This window comes from Alosa alosa, chromosome 24 (genome assembly GCF_017589495.1).
Source record: "Alosa alosa isolate M-15738 ecotype Scorff River chromosome 24, AALO_Geno_1.1, whole genome shotgun sequence".
Taxonomy (NCBI): Eukaryota; Metazoa; Chordata; class Actinopteri; order Clupeiformes; family Clupeidae; genus Alosa; species Alosa alosa.
The window spans coordinates 12749331-12767538 of record NC_063212.1 but is presented as its reverse complement, the minus strand read 5'-3'; the positions used below and the strand labels follow the sequence as shown (position 1 = coordinate 12767538).

The 18208-nt window shown below is 47.0% G+C and overlaps 1 protein-coding gene across 1 annotated transcript; it reads left to right on the top strand.

Annotated features, from left to right (window-relative positions):
- The first annotated feature begins 654 nt into the window (after window positions 1-654).
- ntn5 (netrin 5) lies at window positions 655-17922 on the top strand. The gene is given in 9 exon segments (XM_048236999.1): window positions 655-749; window positions 9233-9598; window positions 9600-10122; window positions 10169-10745; window positions 11224-11412; window positions 12734-12883; window positions 15272-15325; window positions 15589-15669; window positions 15786-17922. Coding segments are annotated over 8 exon segments (2709 nt in total). The 5' UTR covers window positions 655-749; window positions 9233-9245; the 3' UTR covers window positions 16568-17922.
- The last annotated feature ends 286 nt before the right edge of the window (window positions 17923-18208 follow it).

Sequence of the window (18208 nt, the reverse complement as noted above, 5' to 3'; positions counted from 1 at the left end):
ACAAAGGTGACGTGTCAGAATTTGATATGATGCACAATAAGGCCGAAGGAGTTGGTTTTATGGCACTTGTCAACTTTCCAACAAAATCAATTCTAAACGTTTCTTTGGCGTCGTCACACACACACACATATACTGACAGTCTCACTCAGACACACACACACCTGGGACGCATTCCTCGAGGGAAGTCATCAATCAGCTTTACGGGGTTCTCTGGGAAAGTGACTTCGTCTCTCCACCCTCAAATTCACTTGTTCTTTTCCTCTTTACGTGACATTTACTTTTCCCTCTCTTTCCACCCCCCTTTCCTTTCGCATCGTTCCTCCATCTGACTCCGCTTTAGCTCATCTGCAGCGCCGCTGCATGTGAGAACACATCTGTGGGGGTTTCCTGGGATGTTTGCGCAAGTGTTATTTCAAGTGTGTGTTTTTATAAATCCAAACAAGCGTAACGTCGGTGATTAAATGCGGTCTAATGACCCGCGTCCTTTCAACATTAAGCCCCCCTCGCATCTTTAAAATACCCGCCAGCGCTGAGTTCGCCCTCTGCTCCAGCCCATGTGCAGATGTTAGTCGAGTGTGCCAATGCCTGTGCGTTGACGTCAGGGCAAGACGCCCCCTGCCGTGGCGGGCGAGCACGACCCCCGCGCTCCGGAGCGCTCGGCTCAGCTCAGCTGGATAGCTGTCCATTTGCCGTCGGCGCGAATTGATCAAGTCCGCATGAGAAGGTGATCACGCATTGAGACGCACATGGTGAGTGCACCAGGCATTTGCTCTTTAGTGTTTAATCGCCCTTTTTAGACAGCGGTTTCCCCCGTGTCGCGTTAAGTCTCTCTGCTCTGTAGGTTAGAGTTTTAAATTTAGAATCTAAGGCACCCAGGCATTGACAAGTTGATTAGTTAGACCCGGTGATGGTGGTGCTAAAGTTCGCGCATTACGCTCCAGCACTGGACAAATAGCCGAGAATAGGTAGGCTACACAGGGGTGTATTCTAACAAAATCGGATGACTTTGAAACCCTTCACTGAAGTTTTGAGGATGTTTAGGCTAAAGCAAATTTGTGACGTAAGATTAATGATGCACTCTCCTTCTCAGAAAGGTTACTAATATTACAGACATCCTCTTCGTTCGGCATTTCTCAAGAAAGGCTTAGGCTACTGCGATTTCCGACTGGACATTATAGCCTAAAGAAGATTACTGAAAACATTCAGCACTGTAATTTGTTAGGCCTATTTGTCAGATACAAAGGGAGTTATTTGTCACTCGAGGGGAGGCATTGCTATCAAACAATTTATTTAGTAAGACCACCAGGGTTCTCTCCATACCACAACAAGAAAAAAGCAAAATAATCCAGTACATTATGTTATTCGCACTGACTCAATATTGTAATAGTATTGATTATTTAAACTATGTTATGTCTTGTGCCAGATTAGTACCTCTTATTCTGTTTCGTCAGGGATGTAATTATGCGAATATCTTAAGTAATTTCTCGACAAACGCCACGTTTTATTGACCACAGCAGTTAGACATTTTATGAAAAATTAACACTTCACGTCGGCCCATTTTCCCTCTCCAGGTCAGTGTAAGAGAAGTTCTAAATATTTGTCAGTCTTTTAGGCTATAAGGACATGGACGCAATAAATAATCTGTGCAGACACAGAAATTACAGTGAGCAATTACCTGAAATTACGATAAATGGGCTGGACAAGGAAATGATAACAGTTTGAATGCTGGGAAATTTCTTTTGAATTGGCCATAATTATTTTAAGGTATGTGCCTTCACCCGAAGCAGTCCCACTGCCTTACGAACGTTGCCAGAACTGTCAAGACAAATATGATTTCGGTTAAATGAAGCGTATGTGCCATAATTTCTCCTGTAGCCTATACGCTACGATACTGTGCATTTGTCATTTGGGCAATCTGCAAATGAAATCCAGGCGTATACTCCACAAGGCCCTAGTTGACCAGCTCCAAAATAAGTTTGATTTAAAACGAAGCGAAATTATAAGCTCTCTGTTGTTGTTGTTATTATTATTATTATTATTATTATTATTATTATTAGGCCTATAAAAGGCTGAAAACAGACAGATGGCCTAGTCTATATCAGCGGGCCAAAGAGGTTGCATTGTGGCGTATTTTCAAAGTTATTATGTATTAAATCTAGTAGGTAAATTTTATTATAGGTCATATTTTTTTTTATCATAGGTCATCTTTAATTTGTATTGTTTGTAAATGAAAACACATTTTGCACCTGTGCAGTGTGAGCAAATATTTTCATTGTTTCCTCGGCGGTGTGTCCCTATGAGCTGCATGTTGTTTTATTGGAGAAATTTCATTTCCGTTGTTTCCAACTAAAGCCAGCTGTTTTTTCCCTCGCACTTAGGTCAGTTATTACCTGTCAAGTTTCCTCAGATGTGATGTTTTGTTATTTACTGTGTTTTATGACCGTGCTCCCAAACACCTTACCCCTTGCCGGTTTCATTGGTCGATCATTCTCTAAATCGATCATGTGAAAATAAAAATATCACTGTTTTTACATTCAGCTAGCTAATATAATGGATTAAAATGTATAGTGGAAGTACAAGAAACTACAATTCACAAAATTGGTTTAGAGGCCTTCTCTTGGCTAAAAATCACATTATGAAAATTGTCCAAAAGTCAAAGCCATTGCATGTTGATGGTTATTCTGGAGGGCAAACATTGTAACAATTTCTCAATTATAGTCTACATAGGTCAACTCCAACTAAGAGTCACACAATCTGTGTGCTTAATCACTGGAGTTCACCCTGGGAAAAAAGTGTCCACCTTTCCTTCCTGTTCATTTGGTTGTGTTGTACTTGGCATGGGTGGGACATGGGAAATCTCGGACCTCCATTTCATCTGCATCTGTTTTTCAATATTGCAGCCCAGAGCAGCAAGCTCTCACAGGGAACCCCACTGCCAACTAGCATTAAAGTAGCGTGGGAGAGTGTATGGATGTGTGTCCACTTTCCCCTTGCAACTGCACTCAATGGTGCTCCTTTTCCCTCCCTTATGCACCATGCATGCATTTTATTCATCTCACCTAGTTAATGCTTAATGGCATTTTGCTCCAATAAATGTAGAAGTGTATGATACAGTATGGTTAGTCCTAATAAATGTAAAGAGAGGCGAAGACACATATTTCATAAATCAGGACATCCTTGGACCTTTAGTACTCTTTTAAAATCTATGGTTATTTATGATTCACAGTTCGCTGAAATTTCTTTCAGTGCAATTTCATTTTTTTTATCTAAACTAAAGAATTTATTTATTCAAACAGAGCCAATGACCACAAACATTTTCTAACAGAAAGCTGTGATTGAGCGCAAGCCACACACAACAAGCCGCTCAAGGTTAAAGGGTCTCTTTAAAAAGAAGTATGTATTCCTATGCATGTAATCAAACCACAGGCTGTGTACATCAGTCGTGTGAACAGAAAGGTGTGCAGTATTTTAAGGTATGTGCCTTCACCGAAGCAGTTCCACTGCCTTGCGAACGTTGCCAGATCTGTCAAGACAAATATGATTTCGGTTAAATGAAGCGTATGTGCCATAATTTCTCCTGTAGCCTATACGCTACGATACTGTGCATTTGTCATTTGGGCAATCTGCAAATGAAATCCAGGCGTATACTCCACAAGGCCCTAGTTGACCAGCTCCAAAATAAGTTTGATTTAAAACTAAGCGAAATTATAAGCTCTCTGGTTGTTGTTGTTGTTATTATTATTATTATTATTATTATTATTATTATTATTATTATTATTAGGTCTTATAAAAGGCTGAAAACAGACAGATGGCCTAGCCTATATCCCATGAATTTGATCCATATCTATCTGTATTCCTATGCATGTAATCAAACCACAGGCTGTGTACATCAGTCGTGTGAACAGAAAGGTGTGCAGCAGAAGCCCAGCGGTCTTCCTGGCTAAAGATGTGAACATGGTGATGATCCGCTTTCTGCGCCTCCCGCACCAGCCCCACTAAAATTAGATTATTACACCTAAAACCGGGCGGCAGGAATCTCTTCAGAGTGGAATAACATCCTGGGAGCAGACTAGGAATGCTGTATGGGAATCAGGGGAACATACATGGGGTTTCCTCTCTCTCTCTCTCTCTCTCTCTCTTTCCCCTTGTCCTTTGTTTGCATGACCTCAGTGGTCAGTGTTGTGTTTCGGACAGGCTAAGGACAATTGGAAATTAAAATTAAGGTGTTGCTTTGAGTTGCTGACAAGAGTTAACAGGTGCTCAGTCTTTCTTTCTGTCCATGTGTGTGTGGTAGAGAAAGTGTGTGTGTGTGTGTATGTGAGAGAGAGAGCGCTTATGTTTTTGTTTTGGTGAAACACCATCTGTGTCAGTGACAGATGAGATTTAATTTATTTTAAAGCCAACATGAGCTCGTAAAACAAGATGGATTGTGCCAATTTAGTGGCATGCATGTATGCTTTGGGAAAACCCAAATATTCATGCTGACATAAGGATGCTGTGTAATTGCATTTTTAATGCAACACCATTATCCCATGGCAAGATGAATGTGGATATCATATATGTGTGTGTGCGCGCTAGAGGAAAATAGAAAAAAAATTGCACTGAGAAATATTGTGTGTGTACATGTGTGTGTACGTGTGTGTGTGTGTGTGTGTGCATGTGTGTGTGTACAAATGAGCCGTGCCTGGGCTGTGTTTCGTGGTCTCTGGCTGGGTGTGTTCTCCATGACGAGGAATGTTAACGCATTAAAACGTGTGAGACAGCCCAAATCCTGCTCATCTGCTCGACAATGCTGAACAACCCCGAACAAGCCCCTGTCACAGTGCGGGGATTTGGACCACTGAGAGGGGCAACAGCAGAGATGCAGTGTGTGTGTGTGCGTGTGTGTGTGTGTGTGTGTGTGTGTGTGTGTGTGTGTGTGTGTGAGAGAGAGAAAGAGAAAGAGAGTAAAAAGGTGTGCTTTTGATACAGTGGAAAAGACATGTATTACCCTCCCTCTACCCTCGCTACCGATACCCCCCCACACACACACACACTCACACACCCTGACTTTTTAAACGCTCCCCAGCTGAGCTGTTTGCTGTTGGTGCCGTGTTTGCAGCCATGTACAAGTTTTACTGCTCATGTTTATTGTGGGATTAAATGGGACCGATGGCTGCCCAGTGGCGGTTTGACTTTGACCGCAGTCTCCGGTGCTGTAGGATGATCTTTATGCTAAGATGCTCCAGCTCCTTTTAAAAGATGTGTAATTATACCACTGCTAATAAATCTTCTCCCCCCACCTCTCTAGTCTGCTTGCCCAAAGAGTATTCACTACTTTACACATATAAATATGTGCATGTATCATATATGTAATTGTATATGATGCATATTTGCTTACGATATACTTTAATAAAGAGTAGTTTGCTAAAACAGATTAGTCCATATGGACTGCACAGAATGTATAGTAGAATAATACATTGCTCATACCATGGCACTCTATTTAGTCTTCTTGTTATTTGATGGCATTAATAAGAATGTGGAAAAAATATATAATGTCTGCAACACTGCTTTAGACTCCCATGTATTTAATGTACAAAGGCAACGTTGATGTCATAGTGTAATGTTTGTGCTTGCAGAGCTGTTGGCACGCTCAACTGCCCCCAACTGCCCAGGCTTGCCCGTGCTAATACTCCACCACAGGCTCTTAGGCCCTGGGCAGCATCACTCCCAAGGGCCCCTGGGAGGAGAGCGAGACGTCCAGTGAAAGGTCTTGCTAACAAGAGCTGCTGGTTCCACACACACACACACACACACACACACACCATCCCCAGCCAGGGCCATGTCTCAGCAGGCTGTAAACATGCCGACGGCTGTCATCAGGTGTTTTTCTAGAGCTCAGACGCCCCAGCCCACCCTCTCAGGCCTCTGCCATGGAGAGCCCTGGACCTTAAAGGTTCTCGGACGGAGATAGTGTTGAGCTCACCTTTTGACATCATGATTTTAAAAATAAACCTGCTGCTGTTTGGGGGGCCTACTGCATCTCTTGGAATGTGTTGTTTTTTTAATTTGCTTTACAAATTTATTTGCTGTTCTGACATGTCTTGCTAGTAATATTTGTTTCATGTTTTGTTATACAGCAGATACAATTTGTTTGGAATACAATTATTGCAAGAAATATTTGAAGCAGTTATCACTATGTTTACTGGCCCTCTTGAGACAGCAGTGGTGCAACGTGAAGCAATGAGAGAAGACCGGTCACAGTCGACTAGGCTATATATGTGTGTTGCGGCTCGCGCGCGCTGCTCTATACGCTTCGTGGCCGTCCCGTGCGTGCGCATGCATGCACACAAAAAAGCCGCCCTAATTACTCCTCACACCTAGCACGCAAACAAAGTAATTTTGCTCATTTCTCCCTGACTCGCCGATGACTTATCGTGGGAACGCACGGATGCGTCCGTATCGTCTTTAAAGACCTCGGTGGGCCCGACCTCCAGCCGTCGCCTTCCGACCTGCTCTGAGTGTGAATTTATGGAAAGCATAGGACAAATCACAGACACCCTATCCAGCCAGGCCTCCTGCCCCTTTCCCGTCCCCCCCAGACCCCCACCCCCCACCTCAGACTAGGAGACGATCTGCCCGGAGTCTAAACGAGGCTCAATTTAGCCCTACTAGTGCGCCCTCTAGGGACCATCAATCCTTCGTGCACTTGTAATGAGCTATGTTTAATTAGCAATGTCATGTACCCTAGAACAAGTGCAGATCATGCTTCAGGAATGCCCCCCACCCTCCTCCACCCGGCCACTATATAGACCTACAGCCCCTCTGAATAACATCCAACGTCCCCTTACTGTCACCCGGCTGGACGCGCACACTGCCCCCATAGCCACCCCTCTTACGCATGCCCTGGACACCTGCACCTCTCTCTCACTCTCTTTCTCTGTGTCCTTCTCCAGGGGGGGCCTCAGTGACAAGCTTGGCTCAGTCTTTAAAGCTGCAGTGTCACATCACTCATCCATACCCCCAGTCTAACATTGGTAATAATATATCCTTCAATTATTTATATTGAATAACTTGGACGCCCTTGCTTCAGAGACTCGCAGCACCTGTGGTACAGTAAATAACGTAGCTTGATTGCTACTGATTGGTGCTGTAAATAACATGGCTTGATTGCTACTGATTGATACTCTAAATAATAAAGCTTGATTACTACTTCTGTATCAGTGTAGCCTTTCCCTGGCTGGTGACCTTTGACCTCTCTTGCTGCAAATGGATTTTAACAATCCCACTCTTACCTCAGTCCTGCTGTGGAAATATAGCCTTCGGATCAGATGTTATGTCTCAGTATTGGTTGACTCCAACACTCCTACCGGCTCATGACTGTCCCGATATGTTTTCACCGTCCTGGCCGGTCCCGACTTCACCGCTGCCTTGAGCTTACACCACGAGTCATGAGCCGATGCACTGACGCCTTCTCGTCCGCCTGAGACTCGATCTATCAGTCGATTAATTAATCCGGATAGCGTTTTCGCAGGTTGATCCGGTTTCTCCAGGGGCATGTCGCAACACGTGTGGTATGCCCAGGGGGGCTGCGCACCGGACCCCCGGAATGTGCCGCGGCGAGACGGGAGTCACAGTTGGGCCGCTCAACACCTGCCCCACCCTCAGTACCCCCCACTCTACTCACACAGACACCAGCGCTGTTGCTACCTACAGCCGTGTCAGGATGCGTGACGTTTCCAAGGGCAACACTCAAAATAGATGTTTAGTTGTTTTTCTTTTAATTGAGATTAGAAACAAAGGGGTATTTAGACAGGCTACTGTTTTTTACACACCTTCTTCTTTTTTCTCTCTCTCTCTCTCTCTCCCTCCATATATCAGTATCTCTATCTCTCTATTTATCTTTCTCTTGTCCAGGCCCTTGGTCCCTCTGGCCCTCTCAGGCCTTAAAACCCAACAGGTTGTCACAGTTGTAGATCACCCTGGCTGGAAAAGTAGTCCCATTGTTCAGTAGGTCCCTAACCCGAGATCGCCCGCTAACTTTGCCGGTATCGGATCGCACGTCGACAGATAAATAAATTCCTTGTGTCAGCGTCTCGTAAAGGGAGAGAAAAAGTGATTCTTTCGAGTGGTGGGACTTACACACACACTCACACTTACACACACAGTCACACACTCTCTCATACCAATACACACAGACAAACACACACACACACACACACGTCTGTGCTGTTGGAGGAAGCGGCCGGATGAGGGCTCAAGCCCAACGTGCATGGCTCGCATTTGCGCTATAAATCTTCTCGCTCGATCTTTCCCTCTAATCTCTGTCCATCCGCCTGTCTTCCTCCGCTCTCGCTCTCTTTCTCTCTATCCATCTATCGGTCTTCCTCCTGCCATCCCCCTGGCTCTCTCTTTCTCTCTGTCCATCTATTGGTTCGTCTTCATTCACTCCACTCGTGTGGACGTCTTACTCAATGCCTTCTTTGTCATTTGTGTGTCCACTGAGAGCTCCTCCTTCCCACTGACTTTGACTTGCTCTCCTAAATGTTTCCTCACTCGCATGATAAACACACATTACCACTGGTAGATTGTTTTTGACATAAGGGTAAATTAAAAAAAAGTTGAATCTGCTGCTTCCTCCTTTCCTCTCTCTCTCTCTCCCTCTATCTCTCTCTTTCTTTCTCTCTCTCTGTCTTTCTTTACTTCTTTCTTTCTCTCTGTCCATTCAGACACTTCCTTACCTAGTACAAGTGGAGGGTCGTAAATATGATTCATGTGACTGCTGCTGTGTCAGGGCCAGCTGTTCCTCCAGCTTTTTGTCATCCACCCGGATCCTTCTGTGATCCTTCACTCCCTTCACTCATCCAAAACTCATCCTTTTTTTTTTTTCTTTCTTTTTTCCCCCTTGCCCCTTCCAAAATGTTAAGATGAATACTTTTGAAAAGGCCTTGTTCCTGATCCGTTGCCTCAGAGATCCTGTTGAGAGCTGGTTGGGATTATGGCAGTAAAACGGTGGTGCTTTGACTTTTGGACCTGGTTGCATCTGAGCTGAGATGTTTTCAATAGACCCCCAGGTGGTCAGTCAAAAGGGAAATGGATACATTGTCCACCCGTGACACTGGATGCATTTTGTATAAATCCTTAAAAATGTTTCCTTTCCTTTTATTTCTTTATTGTTTTACCTTGAATTCCCTTCAACCTTTTAAAAGTATTTCTGAAAAGCAATTTTTTTTCCATTCTTTTTTTTTTCCAGGCTGGGTGACATCATGCTCTCTGCTCACTCCCCTCCCTCCCTTCTCCTCCTTTTCCTCCTCCTCCTCTTTTCTGTCTTGCTCCCCCCATCCCTCCTCTCCCCCACCCCTCTCTCTCACTCCCCGCTCCGCTGGACCTCCCCCCATGACCCCTGCTACCACCTGGACGGGCGTCCGCGCCACTGCCTGTCCGAGTTCATCAATGCGGCCTACGGGGTCCCGGTGGTGGCCAGCCACCCGAGCTGGGCAGGGTCCTCCCCGGAGAGGAACGTGAGCTCCCTCACCGACCTCCACAACCCGCATAACCTCACCTGCCTGGCGGGAGGCAGGAAAAGCTGACTGGGCGTAGCGGTGCCCCTGGGCGCCAGCCGAGATCACCTACATCAGCCTGCAGTTCTGCCAGCAGGGGGAGCTCTCCGAGGGCCTCTCCATCTCCATCCTCAAGTCCATGGACCACGGCCAGAGCTGGCGCCCACTGCAGTACTACTCCAGCGACTGCCCGGACGCCTTCGGTCAGCCGGCGCAGTCGGTGGCGCTTACGCGGCACCAGGAGACCGAGCCCCTCTGCTCGGACCCGAGGCCGCTGCAGAAGCACCGCGGCGGCGCCGTGCTGGCCTTTTCCACTTTGGACGGACGGCCGTCGGCCGCCGACCTGGACTTCAGCCCCGTGCTCCAGGACTGGGTGACGGCCACGGACATCAGGGTGGTGTTCCACAAGCCGCAGGCGCGGGCCGGCCAACAGGGCGTGGCCAGCGGGAAGTCCAGCGAGGGCGGGAGCACGGGAGGGGTCCTGAGGTGGCGGGCAGGGACAAAGGGTGACGGCGTCGCTCAGGGCGAACGGGACAGAAGGAGGAGGAGGAGGAGGAGGAGGAGGAGGAGGAGGAGACAGACTGTTGTGGGGCACGGAGGGGAAAACACTGATGAAAATCGAGGTGGAGAATCCCAAGGAGAACCGGAGAGGGGAGAGGGAGGAGAAAGCTGCTCGGAGGAACGGGAGCAACAAGTCCGTCTCCCAGGAGGAGACGCAAAACACAACCAGGAAGGAGCACGACGGGGACGCCACGGCGACCGGCAGCCCTTCCTCGCCCAGGAAGGGGAAGGGGCGCCGGCGGAAGAAGGAGGGCCAGCACTGGAAGCCCTGCCAGGGCGGAGCCTGCGATTGGTCAGTGGAGACGCAGGACAAGAGCTCGAGGAGCCGGGAGCTGCGGAGGAGGCGAAACCACGGAGACGGGAGAGGCTCGCGACCGAGGAGCGGAGGAGCCGTCGCCCTTCCGCTCAGCCCGTCCGCTCTCCAGGCGCCCCCGATCCGTCCCCCCGTCTCGCTGTCCGACCTGCAGGTGGGGGGCAGGTGCAAGTGCAACGGGCACGCCTCGCGCTGTCGCCGCGACAACCAGGGCCAAGCCGTGTGCCAGTGCGAGCATCACACGGCGGGGCCAGACTGTGACGTGTGCAAGCCCTTTTACTACGACCGCCCGTGGCATCGGGCCACGCCGACACAACCCCACCCGTGCGTCCGTGAGTCATGACCCTGTGTCTGTCTGTCAGTCTTGTGGTTTTCCTTTTGACCTAAAACCAAAACTAAGACAGTTAGCTAAGACAGTAGCCAACATTTCATTGTTAGTAAATGTTATTCCAGTGGATTAGTTCACCATATGACATAAAAGCTTGTAACTGATTTTGCCAGTGGTCTTTCCAGTGGCTGTTTCTCTGTAATATGGACATCCTCTGTCTTAATTTTTGTCTTAATGTTGAAGTTTATGTTCCAGGAATTAAGCCATATTTCAACATGCAGGCCAACATTACTTGGCCGTGTGTGTGTGTGTGTGTGTGTGTGTGTGTGTGTGTGTGTGTGTGTGTGTGAGAGTGTGTGAGTGTGTTGGTGAGTGTGTGAGAGAGTGACACCCACACACAGTAAATAGAATACAATATATAAGTTCATTACCACACCAACTCCAAATCCACTAACCCAAAGCTCTCCGTCCCTCTCTCTCAGCCTGTGAGTGCAATGGTCACTCCACCAAGTGCCGGTTCAGTATGGAGATCTACCAGCAGTCCGGCCGGCAGAGTGGCGGCGTGTGCCTCAAATGCCGACACCACACGGCCGGCCGCCACTGCCAGTTCTGCCAGAACGGCTACACCAGAGACCAGAGCAAGCCCCTGACCCACCGCAAGGCCTGCCAACGTCAGTCACTGTGTGTGTGTGTTTGTGTCGCGTGTGTGTGTGTGTGTGTGTGTGTGTGTGTGTGTGTGTGTTTGTGTGTATCTTCTTGAATTTTATTGCTTTAATTATGTCTTATCATACAGGTTAGATTGTTGTGCAATTGCTTATGAGTGTAGATGTCTACCATTCATTATGAGTTTGTTTGTTTACATTTATTTTATACCCAGAGGTCTATTTTGATAGTTTATTGTATGTACAATATGTGTGTGTGTGCGGGTGTGCGCGTATTATTGTCTTGTATACAGCGCGTCAATGTGTGTGATTGATGTGTGTGCGTCGTGTGTGCGTCGTGCTTGTGTGTGTGTGTGTGTGTGTGTGTGTGTGTGTGTGTGTGTGTGTGTGTGTGTGCACAATGTACATGCAAACACATGTGTACAGGAGAGAGTGTGTGTCTATGTTATGGCTATGGTGGGAGAACTGGAATCCACGCTGACATTTGCCCTTTGACTGGTCACATGTCTTAGGCGTGCTTCTGTGGAGGCCCAACTAAAGCCCAAATATAACTCTCCTTTCTGCTGTTTGGGGATGATGTGCATGTGTCCAAGGAATCCGCCTATGTGTGTGTGTGTGTATGTATGTATGTGTGTGTGTGTGTGTGTGTGTGTGTGTGTGTGTGTGTGTGTGTGTGTGTGTGTGTGTGTGTGTGTATGTGTGTGTCATGTTTTGTGTCTCACACTTATAATTTAATACCTGAGTTTCAAGTACTTTCCTCGCCTGCTCTGACATTCCAAACTGTTAGACAGCAAGTTATGTTTAAATATTTGCGTTCACATTTGGCATGGCATACCAGCTACTTAGGACCGGCGGAGATTTATCCTAGTGAGAGATGACTGCCTGTTTGTCATACTTGGGGGGGTTGTGTTAGGTTTGTTTAAATGAGCGCAGCTGATCTTAAACAGAGATTGGTCACTGTCTCTCTGGCTGGCGCAAGCTGCACATTCCGTGTCTTTTGTAATGCTCCCTCCCTCTCCTGTCTTTAGCACACCACCTTAACTGTAACCTCCTACACCAATGCCAATAGTCAATGATACACTCTTTATAAACTACCTTGGTGTATATATATATATATGGTTTATATATGTTCTATTTTTGTAGGTCTACCCTGAAATCTTATTATGTACTACAGTATGTCTCAGTTTAATTTATGTGCCCCAATTTACATCTCAGTATCTCTCCTCACTAATATGTCATCCTGTTTGCCCCCTCTTCTCTCTCTTTCTCTCTCTTTCTTTCTCTTCCCCCCCCCCCCCCCTCTCTCTCTCTCTTTTTCTCTGGTATGCAGCATGTCAATGCCATCCTCTTGGTGCTGTGGGTCGCTGGTGTAACCAGTCTACTGGGCAGTGCTTGTGTCGGGAAGGGGTGATGGGACAGAGGTGCAACCGTTGCGCCCCCGGGTACAAACAGGGCAGATCGCCTCTGCGCCCCTGCCTAAGTAAGTGCCCCAGTTCAGTCTCAACTGACATGTACTTTCTGTGTCATGTCATTCAAGGTCAAGCAAGCAGTACCCGTCTGAATAAGAACCACATTTCAATGCCTGAGCTGTTTGCCCAAAGAGCTTGTGTGGTTTATAGGGTTAACTATCAGTCAACACGTCTACATAGAGAAATATTTAAATTCACTTAGCAGATTTTGTATGTGAATGTGTTTCATTTATCTTAAGCTTATAGGAAATACAGATGACTGACTGCACTTCGACATGTCAAGTCGAACTGTCTGTATGTAATCCTGCCCTTGTCATATCTCTCCAATGACCTCAATTGCTCTTGTCCTAATTCAGTCCAATTAATTAATCTAATTCATAAGATGAGTCCAGGCTTTTTAACTACGCTCCTCTATGAGGTTCAGCGGGGTGAGGTGGATTTGCTGGATGTCTGGATTAATTCACTTAGCGCCTCATCTCTCATTCCTGCGAATGGCTGCAATGGCAAAACAGCGTTCCACACTGCGCCAGGCCTTTAACGGCTTTCCTGGACAGGCTGGTTGGCTTCCTTCAGCTTTGAATGCGGCTCCGGTGGATTTTCAGGCACTTTATTCCATCAGAGCAGGCTCAGCGACACCGAGTTGAGCGATAATCCACGTGTGTCACTGTTATGTCGGGGTTCCGAGGGAGTCGCGCGAGGCGGCTGCGTGTCTTAAGCCTGCGTCAGGTGATTTTCCGCGGGGCGACCGCCCGCACCTGTTGCGCTTCTCAAACGGGCTCGTCAGTGGCGGGGCAGATGCATAATTCTTCGGACGAAAGGACTCACTGAAAGAAAAGCTTGTTTGTTTTTTTTACAGGGCCACCCGCGGTTATTTATAGAGCCCCTCTGTGCCACCAAAGGAGAGTCGCGGTTAAAAACAAAACCCACGCACCTCGCACGACTCGGGAAAAGGAAACACACTGGCTATTCATCACTGGAAAATGAGACGAGAGCTTATTATTAGCACCAGCGAGGTGTTTGAGTTTGTCTCCCTCCTGGTGTGTGTGTGTGTGTGTGTGTGTGTCTGAGAGAGAGAGAGAGAGAGAGAGAGATGAGACCAAAACCTTGGGCCTCTGTAAGAGACAAGTTTGACCGCTTGTCTAAAATTTGAATTATTTTCGGGCAAAAACGAATGCTATACACAACTGAAACAATTTTAACGGTGAAGTTATTTTCACTCACCACCTTTCTACTATTTTTCTCCAGCACTCCCACTCTTCCACTGAAGAGCTGTGGAGCCCTGTTTGAGCGTTCAGGGGTGGGTGGGTGGGGGTGTAGGGTGTCAGGTCTGTCCCAGTTGTGTCAGAGTGCAAGGCAGAAGCACAGCATTAGGTTAGATGTCTGGGTAATATATGGTTAGTCCAACGCCACAGTCCATTCTTGGCCAGAGCCGTGAGTTTGGGGCGGCATGATTGAGTGTATTTGTACGTGTGTGTGTTAACTTTAACGGACAGTTGTTACCATGGTGTCTTGCTCAGTGTAACATAAGACAGACGTTTAAAAACACACTTTCACAGCTGTGTGTGTGTGTGTGTGTGTGTGTGTGTGTGTGTGTGTGTGTGTGTGTGTGAGGAAGAGAGCAGAGAGTCTGGGTTTCTGCAGGTCTACTAATCAAAGGACAGGCTGGCTGGGGAAGTGGAGGGTGGTCACTTTGACCCCCCAGAGGACCACACACATGCACACACTCGCACGGATGGACACCACACACACACACACATATACACGCCCTGCACACAGGCATTCCACACGCACCTAAAGCCATAAAGGCAGACACTGCAAACATAGCACACATATTCACATTTTCTCCCATTACAAGAGCACACACACATACACATGCAAAGACACACACACCTACAGGAACACACAGAGGGGCTTACACACACAGTATGCACTAATGAGCAGCTACTGGGATTACTGCTCCAGTGCAGCGGAGGTGTAGGCATGAGGAAGGGCAAAGTCAAAGGCACACCAATTACACACTCATCTCTCATTGCAGTAATCTTACACCATCTCTTTCCCTCTCTCTTTCTCTCTCTCTCTCTCCCCCTATCTCTCTATTTTTCTCACTCTCTATCTCTCGATTCTGTCTTTGTTTTTGAATATTTCTTTCTGTTTCCTCTATCTTGGTTTTCACTATCTATCTATCTATCTATCTATCTATCTATCTATCTATCTCTATCTGTCCGTCTGTCTGTCCATCTATCTATCTATCTATCTATCTATCTACCTATCTATCTATCTCTATCTGTCCGTCTGTCTGTCCATCTATCTATCTATCTATCTACCTATCTATCTATCTCTATCTGTCCGTCTGTCTGTCCATCTATCTATCTATCTATCTATCTTACCTGACTATCTAGAGATCCAGGAAGTTGTTGCCCCAACTCCAGTCTACCAGCCTCAGTACAGTAGGGGTAAGTGCAGCCTACGTTGACCTTACATCTGAACTATCCTATTTGACCTGATAATTTTTTTCTTAGAGTTTGGATCCTTCAAAACACTGTCAATGAATTGCTGTATGTTGCCCCCTAGTGACAAACTTTTGAAATACATGTGATGTATTGTTTACTTGGGCAGAACTATAGGTGATTTTAGAGTGACAGACCTTCACTCACTCATAAATATTCTTTGTATTTCCTTTGCCCTCTCTCTAACACTTTTTATATCACTCTATTAGCTGAGGAGTGTCAGTCTTACTGTCACCCCTCATCAGTGAAAGTGAGAATGAACCTGGAGACATTTTGTCTGAAGGACTATGGTACGTTCAACACCATGAAACTAACAATAACAATTTTGCGTCTCCGTAATGTGAATTCTCAAATGCCAACGTGCCACAGCTCTGATGATTAAACTGGCTCTGGTCTCTTCTCGCAGTTCTGAAGGTGCAGGTGAAAGGAATGGAACGTTCCGGGCCCTGGTGGCAGTTCTCGATATGGGTGCAGTCCGTGTTCCGTGTGGGCTCATCTCGCGTGCGTCGGGGCCAGCAGGCTCTCTGGGTGCCGGACCGCGACCTCGGCTGCGGCTGCCCCACCCTCCAGGTGGGCCGGACCTTCCTCCTGATTGGCGCGGAGGAAGGGGGGCGTAACTGGGCGCCCGGGGAGCACCGGCTAGTGGCGGACCGCTCCACCATTGCCCTCCATTGGAGGGAGCACTGGAGCCCCAAGCTGCGGGGGTTCAGGGGGCAGGACAAGAAGGGCAAGTGCCTGGAGGTGGCCCAGGAGAACTCCACCTCCCGCAGCAGACACACACACACCTCCACGGAGGAATACACACCTCCCCACCTGGAGGAAGGACCACGGGAGGACACACACACCCCACGCACCAGCCGGCAGAGGACTGACACGCACACCGTGAGACAGGACACACCTCACGACGTACACACACGCACGCACACGCACAAGCACAAGTCCCAGCACTCACACCACAATGGTGGACGCCAGAAGCACACGCACCACACGCATCGAGACGGACATGATGATGAGGGACATCCGACAGCAGACGGTCCTCATGAGACCACCTCGCCCCAGTTTACCCAGAATGCTTTGCAGCATGCCCCCAACCCCTCATTCACACCCACCGCAGTGTCATTAGACACTAAGAAACACCTTTTCTCCACAGTCTGCCCCACACTTCCACCTCATGACAGCCCAGTTTGACAAATAGGGCACGCAGGAGGCGTCGCCGACCGGAACAAAATGGACAATAAGAGATATCTTTAGGTGATGCACTGAAGTCATTTAACCTCATTTAACCTTTTGAGGGGAGAACTTCTGACGTCTAAACCTCTAGTGCTCAGGCTTTGGCACTGAAAGCTACCGTTGCTCACTCAAAGACTGAGGATGACTAGCCAATGTTTCTTTTACTCGCCTAGAAGCTGGTAAGGACACTGCGGTTCCTCTACATTCAGGTCTCTGTGGAGAGAGAGAGAAATAGAAAGAGAGAGAGAGAGAGAGCTCATGTATGAAGTGTGTCCACATTGATGGCTAAAGCCTCTGGTCAGGCTGCATACGAATGGTCAGCTCAGTAGAATAGGACATCACATGACCAGATCAGGAGCTTAGAAGCTGCTGTGTTCATTATGTCAGAATTGAGATTGAGAGAGAACATCCAGAGTTTGTTTTTGTTTGGGGGGTATGTTCAGATTTCAGAGGTAGAGGCCAGGATCAATCAGTTCATGATTCTTTTTCCAAGCAATGGACAGGTGTCGGCAAAGGCTTCGAGTGACTATTATTGTTCTCTCTAGTCGTGTGGATCCAGACATGAATTACATCAGGTGACAACCAACAAAGATGATTGGTGCTTTTGGGAAGTTGTGGGCTGTTCTTTGGCTCTTGACACTATTCAGTACCACTGTTTCAATAAGTTGTCTTTAGACATTATGATCTCAAAATGCTCAAAGAAGCTCAGCCCTTTGTTAAAAATCTGTTTAGTGTGTGTGAGTGATGAGAACAGCCGATTCTCGCCAAAATAAATTATTTTATGGCGCTATTTTATTACGGGGAAACTTGTGGCTGCAGATCCATCTACTGAAACCCCATCCACTGGTCTCTTAAATCATTAGCAGCCAGCTGAAATGCAACACTGGTCACAGTATACTTTTGCAAGTCTTATAAATTATATGGTGTTCTTTTAAAATGTGTATTTATATTTACCTGAAATTATATTCTTGTAACTTGCTTGGCAAAGAAATGTAAGGGGCTCTCATTAGCACATTAAGGGTGCTTCTTCTACATAGAAACACTACCTCACCTATTTCTGAAGATGCAAGATGGTGCTTCTGCTATATTTCAAGGTCATGGAAGTGCCTGCAAATGTTTGATCTCACGTACTGTAAAACACACAATGTTCGGTATGTTGTGCGTGAATGATGTTCTGTGTTCTGTTGTTGATTCTGTCAAGTTTAAATGGATTATAACAATGCAGTGTCGAGAATAAACAGACATCACGCCCCGAGCTTTGCACATGCTCACAGCGGTTTATGAACGCAGAGGTGAAAGGTCACGGAGAGGCATCTGTCAGTCACTGGGTTGTTTTTGCTGCCCGTTCGCACCTGCTGCAACCAGTGAATAGAAATAACAAGAAGCCCACCTGTGTGTGTGTGTGTATTCTTGTATTATATTCTTGTAACTTGCTTGGCAAAGAAATGTGTGTGTGTGTGTGTGTGTGTGTGTGTGTGTGTGTGTACATGTGTGTGTGTGTTTGTGTGTTTACATGTGTGTGTGTGTGAGAGTGATTATAAATAGTTAAGAGAAGAGAGAAAGGAAATAAGATTAGTCATGAGTGGAAGAGTATTTTGA